Source organism: Neovison vison, chromosome 1 (assembly GCF_020171115.1).
Source record: "Neovison vison isolate M4711 chromosome 1, ASM_NN_V1, whole genome shotgun sequence".
Lineage (NCBI taxonomy): Eukaryota > Metazoa > Chordata > Mammalia > Carnivora > Mustelidae > Neogale > Neogale vison.
In genome coordinates this window covers 219,036,036-219,049,439 of record NC_058091.1, presented here as the reverse complement: position 1 = coordinate 219,049,439, position 13,404 = coordinate 219,036,036, and the positions used below count along the sequence as shown (strand labels likewise).

General features: G+C 40.2%; 1 protein-coding gene across 4 annotated transcripts in view; it reads left to right on the top strand.

Annotated features, from left to right (window-relative positions):
• OCLN (occludin) overlaps positions 1–13,159 on the top strand; it is a 64,098-nt gene extending 50,939 nt beyond the window's left edge. For all 4 annotated transcript variants that reach the window (XM_044267600.1, XM_044267591.1, XM_044267616.1 and 1 more), the window contains exons 6-9: positions 3,203–3,418; positions 6,682–6,853; positions 8,167–8,208; positions 10,619–13,159. In XM_044267600.1, coding sequence (XP_044123535.1) covers positions 3,203–3,418; positions 6,682–6,853; positions 8,167–8,208; positions 10,619–10,720 — 532 coding nt within the window. In that variant the 3' untranslated portion in view covers positions 10,721–13,159. The remainder of the gene's footprint in view (positions 1–3,202; positions 3,419–6,681; positions 6,854–8,166; positions 8,209–10,618) is intronic.
• Positions 13,160–13,404: the final 245 nt, after the last annotated feature.

Genomic DNA, 13,404 nt, shown 5'->3' with positions numbered 1-13,404 from the left:
TGGAAGGAACTTGCAGCCTCTGGGGAATAATAGATATGGCTGGGTGTTGCCCATGGAAGATTTCTGCATGCTCTGGAAGATTCAGAGCACATCCACTTGTGTGGGGTAGGGGATGTACATTATGTCATGGGTTTGTCTGTCAGGTTTTCATGAAGGTGCTTAGTAGCCCACGAGGGCCTCTCCTTGCTCTTGTAGTCCATAGACAAGGAATTAGAGCAGGAACATTGTGTCTGAGGTCCATGGTAAGGATGAGGTACCTCCACACTTAGAATTTTTTCCCCCAGGGCATAACACACATTCAGTCAAGAGTACTAATCTTGAACACATAACAGTTTGATGATATTTTTTGCATGTGTGAATGCTGAAGTCACCATCACCAACCAACAGAGAAACATACCAAGCACTCCAAAAGGTCCTCATGTGCCCATTCTTCATTGATATCTCCATCCCCCCACCACAATTTTGATGCCCGTAACTACCTCTTAGTTGAGTTTATTATTGAAGTTCTTATAAAGTGGAATCATACGGTAATTACAGTTGTATCTTTGTGCTCATCATGTCCTGTATCTTAGAATTTCAAGGCAATTAGAATTCACACTGGGTTAGGAGATAGCAGAATTTAACTGAAAATGGTTGCTTCTCTACCTTTTCTAGTTAAATTTAGGAGCTACCCGCCCCCCCACTAGGTACCTCTCCTGCTATCCTGTCCAAATCCAGGGTGAATTCATCTTTGTAAGTCAAGGAAGTTGAATGTTGGCATGTCCCAGAGCTTTCGAGGTGGGCTGACACCCGAGAGTGCCAATGAACCTTGTATGGTGCAGTAAAGAAGCCATTAGGATAATCTGTTAGGACTGTATACGAGTTGTAGGAATTCACTGGTCCACATTAGACCAAGGAATGGGCTCCCTTCAGAAAGGGTGTGAGCCAGGAACTCAGAATGAAGATATGAGGACTCCTGTTGCTGTGTGGGCTTTATTGTCGGTACAGCTTCTATTAAAGCAGCACAGTCATCCACTTTTTCCAGGCTATGTTGACCTTCCAGCACAGGATTTAGAAAATAGCCCCGATGCGGGGCTCGATCCTAGGACCCTGAGATCATGACCTGAGCCGAAGGCAGAGACTTAACCCACTGAGCCCCCCGGGCGCCCCCATATTCCCTAGCTCTTAACTGTATATATACTTGTAAGCATTTTGTGTTTAGGTTTTATGCTGTATCAAGTATGTTACCCCTCTGGTGTTGAAAGTATGTCGGAGAGTGGGAGGTGGAAAACTTCCAAAGTAAAGAGCTATTTATTTATTTACTTATTTATTTTAAAAGATTGTATTTATGTATTTAAGAGAGAGAGAGAGAGTGTGTGTGTACAAGCAAGGGGAAGGGGCAGAGGAGCCCAACAAAGTAAAGATTTGTAAGATCAATATCTAATGTAATTATGGGAGGAGGCCTGTTTTAATGTTTTGGGTTTTGTTCTTTTCTACTTTGTTTTGCTGTTTGGCTTCCTTCTCCTCTAGTCACTACTCCCTCAAATACACCTGCTGCGTTCCCAGAGCGAGAAGCATAATACTGGCAGTTTTGGCAGAGTGTCTAGGAACTTGTTACTCATTGACTCATGGAGAAAGTCACATTTTCCCTTCTTTAGATGTAGCAATAACAAAGCATACAAAGCCACTGCAACCTGAATACATTCAAAAGTAGGCATAAATCCCACTTAACCACCGCAACTGTGCATACACATCCCAACGTTTTAGGCTTCTACAAGACATTAGTAAGTTTGATAGAAATCTGAAGACTGACAACAGTTAGTGGCAAGCAGTTCTGGATCACCTAGAAAATAGATTACACCTCACAGACAAAGCTCAAGATGAGAGCTTCTGTAAATTGAAAGCAGTGAGAAAACAAAAATCTTTTTTTTTTTTTTTTAAGATTTTTATTTATTTGACAGACAGAGATCACAAGTAGGCAGAGAGGCAGGCAGAGAGAGAGGAGGAAGCAGGCTCCCCACAGAGCAGAGAGCCCGATGCAGGGCTCGATCCCAGGACGCTGGGATCATGACCCGAGCCGAAGGCAGCGGCTCAACCCACTGAGCCACCCAGGTGCCCCAGAAAACAAAAATCTTAAGACATTTTAAATAGTTGGTTTGAATATCAAGGCTGAGGCTGGAAAGTCTCTGGCGTGTCTTTTGTCTTCCTTCAGCGCTCTTCTTGCCCTTCTGCAGCTCTGCTGCCAGGAAGAGTTCAGCTCTGCATCGCTGTCACTCACATGTACTGAACCATTGCCATAGCTCTTGCTACTTATTTCTGTGTTTGGCCTCGTTTTCATGCTTGGCACAGAAACATTTGCAATTAAAAATCTAATGCAATATTAAATAATTGCATTAGGAAAATAAGTCTAATAATTGTAATGCTTCCATGCCATTCGGTCTACATGGCTATAAGATGACCTTAGCAGTTTAAATTTTTAGTACTTTAGTTTTTCTAGATTATATCTTGACAAGAAAACTGCTGTATAGGAGTCTAGAATTAATATTAAAAATGCTTACCTCTGGGGTCCCTGGGTGGCTCAGTGGGTTAAAGTCTCTGCCTTTGGCTCAGGTCATGATCCCAGGGTCCTGGGATCCAGCCCCTCATCAGGCTCTCTGCTCAGGGGGGAGCCTGCTTCCCTCTCTATCTGCCTCTCTGCCTATCTCTCTCTGTCAAATAAATAAACAGAATCTTTAAATAAAAAATGCTTACCTCTGAGAGTCATCTTCCAAAGGTAGACAGGTACGTGCATTTCTCTTCAACTCTGAATTCCATGAACCTGGAAGAACCTGTGGAAGAGAATCCTGAGTGTTATTTTCTTGACCTCCTTTTGTGGAGTAAGTCCCTGGCACAGGTCCAGGAAACACCTCTCCCACAGCAGCCTGGGCTTCCTAAAGTGCAATCTTGGGTCCATCTTACTCAGAAGGATTTCCAGAGGGCCTCCCCTTACGTTGGAACCTGGAAGCCTCTGGTGTGTTCCAGAGGGTCTGAGCTGGTGCTAACCTGAACGCAGGAGCCTGGGGATCTCCGTCATGCAGAGTACGTGAACTGCTTGTGCGAATACACGTAGGTGTGGATGTCTCTTAGTGCATACTGTTGTCACGCTCTGTGGTTACGGTGCTCTTGCTGGCCACGGGGTGTAGTGGACCCCACCATCCCTGAACACTGCTTGCTGTTTCATTAGGGTGCCGGAAGTGGTGCAGGAGCTGCCAGTGACCTCGCCCGTGGATGACTTCAGGCAGCCTCGCTACAGCAGCAGCAGCAACTACGAGACGCCTTCCAGAAGAGCCCCCACGAAAGGCAGAGCAGGCAGGTCCAAGCGGCCGGAGCAGGACCACTATGAAACGGACTACACGACTGGCGGCGAGTCGTGCGACGAGCTGGAGGAGGACTGGATCAGGTAGTGGATGGCCTCGTGCAGGAACTGCCTATGCCGGTTCTGATGTTAGCCTGGGCCAGCCGGCTGGGGGAGTGCTTGCGGGCTCAGCTGGGCTTGGGTGGTACGATTTCATCCTTGAACAGCCGAGGACTGGAGGCTCTTTTCCCCCCTGGTACTCTTTGGTAACAAAGGTGGATGGGGAGGGGTCTGTTTGGCTGTGACTGTGTCCTAAAAACATGTTGAGCATCTTGCACGAGGTGACCGATGAACTCCACCAGTGTTGGGGCACCAGTTATCACCCAAGAAGGGTCTTCCAAACAAAGAAAACATGAGTATACAGGAACTGCGGTTACTGATCATAAAATTCCCAGACCAATGCTATGGCTTTGTTTTGGCATTCACTTTATTTTTTTTTTTAAAGGTATATCGATTTTTTTTTAAAGATTTTATTTATTTATTTGACCGACAGAGATCACAAGCAGGCAGAGAGGCAGGCAGAGAGAGAGGAGAAAGCAGGTTCCCCTTGGAGCAGAAGCCCGATGTGGGGCTCAATCCCAGGACCCTGAGATCATGACCAAAGCTGAAGGCAGAGGGCTTAACCCACTGAGCCACCCAGGTGCCCCTGGCATTCACTTTTTAAGATTTCATGATGAGACCAGAGATTCTTTTAGAAGTTTAATCCTCTGGGTGGCTCAGTGGGTTGGGCCTCTGCCTTTGGCTCAGGTTATGATCTCAGAGTCCTGGGATCGAGCCCCACATCGGGGTCTCTGCTCAGCCGGGACCCTGCTTTCCCCTCCCTCTCTGCCTGCCTGTCTGCCTACTTGTGATCTCTGTCTGTCAAAAAAAAAAAAAAAAAAAAATTTAATCTGGAGGATTTTGGCAAACAGTTACATAAACAGTGAACAATGCAGTGTTCTGGCGGAGGTGTGGTTAAGTTCCTGTGTATGCTGGTGGTTGAGTTACAGCGCATCATTACCAACTCCGCTCGTGGGTGGTGTGTGGCCCTTTGATGCCCAGGTATTCTGAAAAGTGGGGTAGAAATCAAACATCTGCAGTGTGAATCGTGGTGCATCAAAACATTGCTTCTCAGGGTGGAAGGAGGGATGAGTGGTATAGTAGAGTATGAAATCTCACTGGTGATTCTCATTCCTCATTCCCCTTTCTCCACAAGAGTTCTTGGCCAGGGACACCCGAGTAGCTCAATAGGTTAACCTCGGTTTTGGCTCAGGTGGTGAGATCGAGCCACATTTCCAGGGGGAAATTTACTTGAGATTCTCTCCCTCTCCCCCTCCCCTACATGCTTGCTCGCTCTCTGTCTCTCAGATGAATAAATCTTCAAAATAGAAGTTCTTGGCCAAGTTCAGCCATCTAGATATAAAATATATTTTTAACTAGAACCATGGAAGATTTAAATGAAAACTTTTTTTTTAAAAGATTTTATTTATTTATTTGACAGAGCTCACAATTAGGCAAAGAAAGAGAGAGGGGGAAGCAGGCTCCCCACAGAGCAGAGCCCCATGCCGGCTCGATCCCAGGACCCGGGGATCATGACCTGAGCCGAAGGCAGAGGCTTTAACCCACTGAGCCACCCAGGCGCCCCTAAATTAAAACTTTTAAGAAGCCTCAATTCTTACTCCTCTTTTGAGCAAATCATTTCATTTCTCATCTTTGTAAAATGAAGATGTTAGGCCAATTTAGATGTAAAAATGGAAATTCCCTGTTGTTGTGAAGTTCCTTAGTCCTGTGAAACAATTCAGAGTATTTCCTCAGTGGATTGTTAGTTAATGAGCATCACAGTGACACATAAAAAATGGCTAGTATATTGAGAATTACAAGTGATGCAGAATTTCAGGGCTTTTTTTCAGTTTTGTGCACTGGTGCATTATTTGTACGCTGAGCATGTATTTTTGTACATGTACATTTTAAAGTCTACTTCTGTAATCAAAGGACTCAAAATAAGCTATTCCTGTTTAGGAAAACAAGATCAATTTAAAAAGACAATCTAGGGGCGCCTGGGTGTCTCAGTGGGTTAAAGCCTCTACCTTTGGCTTGGGTCATGATCCCCAGGTCCTGGGATTGAGCCCCACATCAGGCTCTCTGCTCAGCGGGGAGCCTACCTCCCTCTCTCTCTCTCTGCCTGCATCTCTGCCTACTTGTGATCTCTGTCTGTCAAATAAATAAATTTTTAAAATCTTTAAAAAAAATAAAAATAAAAAGACAATCTAAAAACTGTAGTTGGTAGCAGAAAACAATTACCTGGCTGTCACCTGTTCTGCTCTGTGATGACGAAAACATACTTTATGTTCCAAAATTCCAGTTTTAAGACTTTAAACAGAAATATTCTATGATCATGTGGTGTTGTATATTTAGAATAAGTGAGTTCCTATGACTTGACTTTTAAAGTTCATAGATGATTTTTAATTTTATTTCTATTTTTTTTTTAAGATTTTTATTTATTTATTTATTTGATAGAAAGAGATCACAAGTGGGCAGAGAGGCAAGCAGAGAGAGAGAGGAGGAAGCAGGTTCCCTGCTGAGCAGAGACCCCGATGCGGGGCTCGATCCCAGTACCCTGGGATCATGACCTGAGCCGAAGGCAGAGGCTTTAACACACTGTGCCACCCAGGCGCCCCTTTAATTTTATTTCTAGAAATTATATAAGCACAGTTATTTTATTTTTCAAAAGAGGTATTTATTTTAGAGACCGTGCACAAACTGGGGGAGAGGGAGAGAAGTAATCTCAAGCAGGCTCCCCACTGAAGTGGAGCCAAAGCTAGGCTTGATCCTTGCTGAGGTCATGACCTGAGCAAAAACCAAGAGTCAGCCACTCATCGGCACTGCACTCCCCACAAGCATAGTATATATATTTTTTCAAGCATAGTATTTTTAAAAGCATAAGCAGTGATATATAAAGTATAATCATTCTTTTTTTTTTTTTTTTTTTTTTTGAGAGAGGGAGAGAGTGCAAGCAGGCGGAAGGGACAGAGGGAGTTGGGCGAGAATCTTAAGCAGCCACCATGCTGAGCATGGAGCCCGAAGAGGATTGGTTTTATGACCTAAGCTGAAATTGAGAGTCTGATCCTCATCTGACTGAGCCACCCGGGTGCCCCTGAAGTATAATCTTCTTAAGAGAACTCATTTGCATCCCACCTTTCTCTTTCTGTAAGCAACAAAACGAAAGCAGGAGATTGTAATTTTCCATATCCCACCAGCTTCATTATTTTTGATGAAGAAATACTGGAGTTTATGTCTGCTAGAGTCATAGTCATTTTCTCAATTTTTAGGGAATATCCACCTATTACTTCAGATCAACAAAGACAACAGTACAAGAGAAATTTTGACACTGGCCTGCAGGAATATAAGAGCTTACAAGCAGAACTCGATGAGGTCAATAAAGAACTCTCTCGTCTGGATAAAGAATTGGATGACTATAGAGAAGAAAGTGAAGAGTACATGGTAAATTCAGACCTGATAATTACATATTATAGATGATGTTATTCTAATTTATGAAGATAGAGTATCCTTTCTATTAATGCAGACTCAGATTTTGCTAGCAGTTCTCAAATTGATTTCCTTGAAAAACAACTGAAATCCTGTCTTGGATGAAAGTCTTTCCAAAATGAAGAGTATACTAACGTACTTACAAAGTACAAAAATTAGGCTATGTACATATATCCCTTTCTATTAAAAAAAAAAAGCTATATTTTTCTATTTATAAACACAATTCATTCTTTATATAAAATATTAAGCAAACAGAATTGGGTGCAGAAAAAGAAATTGCCTTAAATTCTGTCAGTTGGTTGTCACCAAAATATTTTTTGTTAAACTAGCCCATTCGTGCACAAGTGCACCTAGACACACACCATCTTTGATATGAAGTTATCTTGTGTTTTACTACATCCTTCTTAATTATTTTACTCAGCAGTAGTTTATGGTGGTGGTGGTTTTTCCCCCCATGGCTGAGATAATGTTTGTCTGTGAAAGTTAATCTTTCCTTTTTAATCCCTCTTTCTATACTGTACTCTTTACAAGGAAGTCAGTGTTCCTACATCACTCTTCAGGAATGGGAAGTTATGCTTTAGCTCTTTAAAGACAGTGCACTTACACAAATTATTTGGAATTCTTGTGCATAAGAAATATGTCACTTCCTCGCCTTTATTTATTTTAATCATTTATATCCGTATTGACATAAATTTATGTAGGTATTGACATAAATGGATATCTGTTTTATGCTTTGTGTTATAATCCAATAGATTATTGTTCAAAATATTTTATATATGTATAGTATATAATATATTAACTTATATCTATAATATATACATCACAAATATATATATTAGTGTGGGTATATATCTGTACACTTAACATATATACATAATACATATATATTTAAGTTAGTTACTAGGGAGCTGAGACCAGTTTCATAATGGGCTATAACCAGATGAAAGCTATGGTTTAGTGAAGATCTCTCTGGTGTCAGCGTGGCACATGGACCAACATGGGGACAGATGAGAGGCAGCTAAACAAAATAGTTAACCTGTCTATGAAAATGAAACGTGAGGAATAAGTCATACATTTCTCTTTACTGGCTGCCCTAAGGCCCTCTTGCTGACTGTAATAGTTGTTAGAACCTAAAGACTTTATTATTTTAATTGCCTGTCATTTTGGCATTGGTATCAGTTTTAGCTCTAAAATAGAACATCAGGAATGTTATTTTTGAAAGAGAAAATGCCCCGCTAACCATCCTCTATTGTGTTTCTCATTAATAGGCTGCTGCCGATGAGTACAATAGACTGAAGCAAGTTAAGGGAGTAAGTATCCCAGATTGTAAGATCCTTCGAGGAAGAATTTTTCTATTATATGTCTTTTATTTAACCTTTTGAAATGACTATGAACACTTATCACACAAGCACTGATTATGACAAAAGGCCCTAAAACCACAAGCCGAAAACTGTAACAGAAGGTAGAACTTAATTTCAGTTGTTTGCAGCTACAACCAATTCTGATAAGCTTTTTTAAAAACTTGAAGTATATATATACTGAAACCACTCATCATGAATGTACAATGTGGTAAATTTTCACCAAGCAACCATATACCTTTGTAGCTGGCACCCAGATGAAGAAATACATTTCCCAGTGGATACATTTCCATGGCAAACCCCTCTTCTGCTCTCCTCCGGTTTTTCTTCTCCCCACAGATAACTACCATCCTGTTTTCTACCAACATAGAGGAGTTTAGTATATTTTGGACTTAATGTACATGGAATCATGTAGTATGTATATTTTAGATGTGATTTCTTTTTAAAAATATTTTACTTATTTATTTATTTATTTGAGAGAGAGTGAAAGCACAAGCACAGAAGGATCAGAGGGAAAAGCATGCTCTGTGCTGAGAATGGAGTCCAATATGGGCCTTGGTTGGGCTTGGGTTGTTCCCAGCTTATGGCTTTTATAATTAATGCATCTTGAAACATTTTTGTAAGTGTCTGTGCACAAGTGAACACATTTGTTAGGTGTGTGCTTGGGAGTGAAATTTCAGGGTCATTGGGCAAGTATCTGTCTGACCTTGGGTAAATGGTGTCAGCAGCTTTCCTGGTTTGCCAGTATATTCCCAGCGAGCTGTTTAGATTCCTTTTGCTCCATATCCTTGTCAACACTTGGCTTTATCGGTCTGTCTTGGTTTAAAACTTTGTTTTTAATAGATATTATATTAAATTTTTTTAAAAATTACAAAACACCATAATTTTAAATGCAAGAATTTAAAAGAGTATATAGGGGCGCCTGGGTGAATCAGTGGGTTAAGCCGCTGCCTTCAGCTCAGGTCATGATCTCAGGGTCCTGGGATCGAGTCCCGCATCGGGCTCTCTGCTCAGCAGGGAGCCTGCTTCCTCCTCTCTCTCTCTCTGCCTGCCTCTCTGCCTACTTGTGATCTGTCTCTGTCAAATAAATAAATAAAATCTTTTAAAAAAATAAAATAAAATAAAATAAAAGAGTATATAGTAGGGCATCTTTGTTCTTGGGGTTTTGAGTTCAAGCCCCATGTTGGTTGTATAGATTACTTTAAAAAATTTTTTTTAAATTTAAAAAAAGGAAAGGAAAGGGTATATAGTAAAATTCCCTCTCTTACTCCCCATTTACCTATTTCTCCTTTCCCAAGTCAACCAATATCACCAGTTTTTGTTTGACCAATTGTTTTTAAAAGATTTTGTTTTTTGGGAGGCTCCTGGGGGGCTCAGCTGATTAAGTTGTCTGCCCTCAGTTCAGGTCATATTCCCAGGGTCCTGGCATCGAGTCTGGTATCGGGCTGTCTGCTAAGCAGAGAGTCTCCTTCTCCCTCTTGTTCTGCCCCTCACCCCATTCATGCTCACTTGCATTCTCTTTCTCTGTCTGTCAGATAAATCTTTTTGGGAGTCCCTGGGTGGCTCAGCTGATAAAGCATCTGCCTTCAGCTTAGGCCATGATCCCAGGGTCCTGGGATGGAGCCCCACATTGGGCTCCCTGCTCAGCAGGAGGCCTGCTTCTCCCTCTCCCTCTGCCAATAGCTCCCCATTTGTGTGTCCACTTTCTTTCTCTCTCTCTGTCAAATAAGTCTTTAAAAAAAAAAAGATTTTGTTTTTGGGGTGCCTGGGTGGCTCAGATGGTTAAGTGTCTGCCTTTGGCTTAGGTTATGATCTCTAGGTCCTGGGATCGAGCCCTACATTGGGCTCCCCGCTCCTGGGAGCCTGCTTCTCCCTCTGCCCCTCCCCCTTCTGGTGTGCGTGCGAGCACACACTTGCTGTCTCTCAAATAAATAAATAAAATCTTTTAAAAAATTTTAAGTTCTCTCTACACTCAGTGTGGTGCTTGACCCCACAACCCCGAGACCAAGAATCACATGCTCTACCAGTTGAACCAGCCAAGCACCCTTGCTTTAATGATTTTTTAAGATGATGTGTTAGCAAAAAGTCCAGCTAATTTTTGGGGTCACTTTACAAATAATTAGAAATTAGCATATGCTTTGTAAAACTCAGGTTAGAAGGTACAATTGAGCAAAAAGAATCAACCGCCTGTATGATCAGAGAAACTGCCATAAGCCTGTATGTATTACTCCAGTCCTCAACCCAACAATTTTGACTAATATTCCATGATTATTTTGCTTCCCTCTGCCTTCCTAGCAGCTAACACAGCTTGTTTTTATTCTGTTAAATTTACCTGGTTTATTTATTTTTTTTTCTTTTTTAGTCTGCAGATTACAAAAATAAGAGGAATTATTGCAAGCAGCTGAAGAGCAAATTGTCACACATCAAGAAGATGGTGGGAGATTATGACAGACAGAAAACATAGAAGACAAATGGCATACACTTGAGAAATTAAGAAGTATTTGACATCTCTGCAATGTTGTCAGAAGGCAAAATGACTTTGGATTCTAACCCAGGAGACCAAGTCTTTGTGATCATTACAAAGTTTTGGTAGCTTTAATATCATCAGTATTCAAGCATTTTATAACTAGCTTTTGATAATCAACTGGGCTGAACACTCCATTTAAAGATTCTAGGCTTTAAACTTTGGCTGCTGTATTAAGGACTGACTGACTACAGGTTGAGGATTTTAAACCTTGAAGGAAGGTCCCACGGTGACCTGTGCTGTGAACTTGCACAGTCTTCTGTTAATACGTAAGTGCGCTCATTAGTTCCCATAGGCTATCTCGTCCATTCCTCCCGGAGTTCTGCCTTCAGAACTGTTATTTATAACCATTCCTTCTCAGGTAAGGAAATTCTGTCCCTGCAGTGAAGTGTCTGAGTGAAAATGCTTGTTTCCTGGCTTGCAGTGTTGGTTAAGTCTGTTTTGTGACTTGAGTCCATGAATAAAGTCCCTGGCCTTTCATATGTTAGCTAACTCTGTTAGCTAACCAAAACCTTCCTGTTGATTTCTTTCTGCGTATCAATGGTGTTAAAAAGAGCTTTTATTATTTTATGTTATCCAGATAATAAAGATCATATAAAAATAACAAATTATGGGAACTTAAAGATTGTATATAGATTCACCTTTTAAGAATCAAAATTTAAAGCTCCTGGTTAGAATTCTGTTGTGTAATCTAAAATACTTTGTAATCTTTTATGGTTTACATGCATTGTTGTTTTTTGTTTTTTTTTTTTAAACCAACTAGGCTTTTTCATTATATCAGAGTATCTGATGATGTTGCTGATTCAGTTGTGACTTGAATTGAACAATGTTCAGGTTCTGTACATACTTTCTAAGGTATTAAACCTAGTGTTGTGTCTCTTTCATACACTTGTTTTACATCATTAGTGCTGTTAAGTTTTGGAAAATCATACTCAGTTTTATCTGTTCATGTTTTAAACTATTTTGGGTGCTGTGCTGGTTGCTCACTTTCCCAGTCTTGGCTATCAGAAGGATGATTTTTCTGGAAATAGAATGCAATCCCACAAAACATGAAATTACTTCAGATGGTACCCTTGGTTCACCACTTGTTTTTTAAATTTAAATTTTTATTAGTGAAGTGAAATTAGCTGATAGTATGGGCATATATAGTGAGCCCAGTTGGTTGTGATTATCCCCTCAGTTTAGAACTGTTTTTGTGAAAATTTTTGAAGAATAAACTTTAAATAATCATTAGTATACAATTCAGACATTTAAGTATGTAATTCTTTATATACAAGTCTGAATCATTTTCCAAAGATATATCTTAAAATAATTTTTCTATTATAACATTGATTCATTTCTTCAAATTGAAGAAATTCTTAATTTTCCATGTGCCTTACATACTTACTACAAAAGGTGATAGTTTATAGTTTTCATACCTTTTGGTTTTACACCAGACAGTAAAGACTCTCTTGAGCAACTTAACTCAGTTTTATGTATGCTAAAATTGAAATTTCTTTGTTCTCGGAAGTCAGTGTACTTAGATTATGAAGATGGGAAGGTTGCTGGGGTTCTGACAAAACAAAAGTGTACAGCTGAATGAACAGAATCAAATAGCATGAATTTCCATTATAAAATTGTGTCAGAAAATTGGACTTAGAAATAAAATAACAAAACCATTTCTCAAATGTGTTACTTAAATACCTCTTGGGATTAAGCAGCTGGATGTAACTTTAAGAACCACTTTAAGGGCCAAATTCTAGTTTGGAAAATTAAAGGTTTAGATTAGACATCAGAGGTCTCATACAGCTCTGACCTGAGATGCTTGCTTCTGCAGTCTGCCTTCTAATATAAACAGTTGTTCCAGAAGTTCTGTTGGGAAAGCCTGTGATCCTGCTGATCCTGCACACAGGGATTCCTTTATGTAGGTGATTTTGTATTAAAAGTAGATAAGATCAATATTTTAATTTCTCTGTATTTTGAAAAATTTAAAGAAATATAGAAAACTATAAACATATGTATATCCATCTTCCAGAAAGAACAGGTGTTAGTTTTTTCATATATGCCATGTAGTTTTGGAAATAAATTGAAGGCTACTAGTATTTATAGTAAAAGTTAAACTGTATACACGCACATATATAAAATTATCATTTAATCCTTATAACATTCCATTGACATGTAATCATTTCTCATCTTCATTTAACATGTAAGAAAACTGATTATGTGGTAGGTTGACTGGTCCCCCATCACACAGTGGCAAGTGATTAAATAAGATTGGAATCTTGGTCTGTTGGAGTATTAGGTTCTGTACTCCCGTTCTGGGTTGACTGTCACTAAATTCATTGGTTGGGTAAGATGGGATTGCTCTGTCTGGTGTTAATAAAATATATTTTAAGAGTATTTTAAGTACTTTTAATTGATATAAAATGTTTCATATGAAATACTGAAAGTATCTATAATGACCAGAATGGGTGTGTGTGTGTGTGTGAGTGTGTGTGTGTGTGTGTGTGTTCGCTCGTTCTGTATGAGCAGAAGAAGAAGGAGTTCTCCAGTTGTGGCTCTGGGGACCTTCTTGAGTTGAGGTTGTTTAAGACTTCCTCACCCAGAACTGTCTTCCCTGCTTCATCACTGTGATAGGAAATACC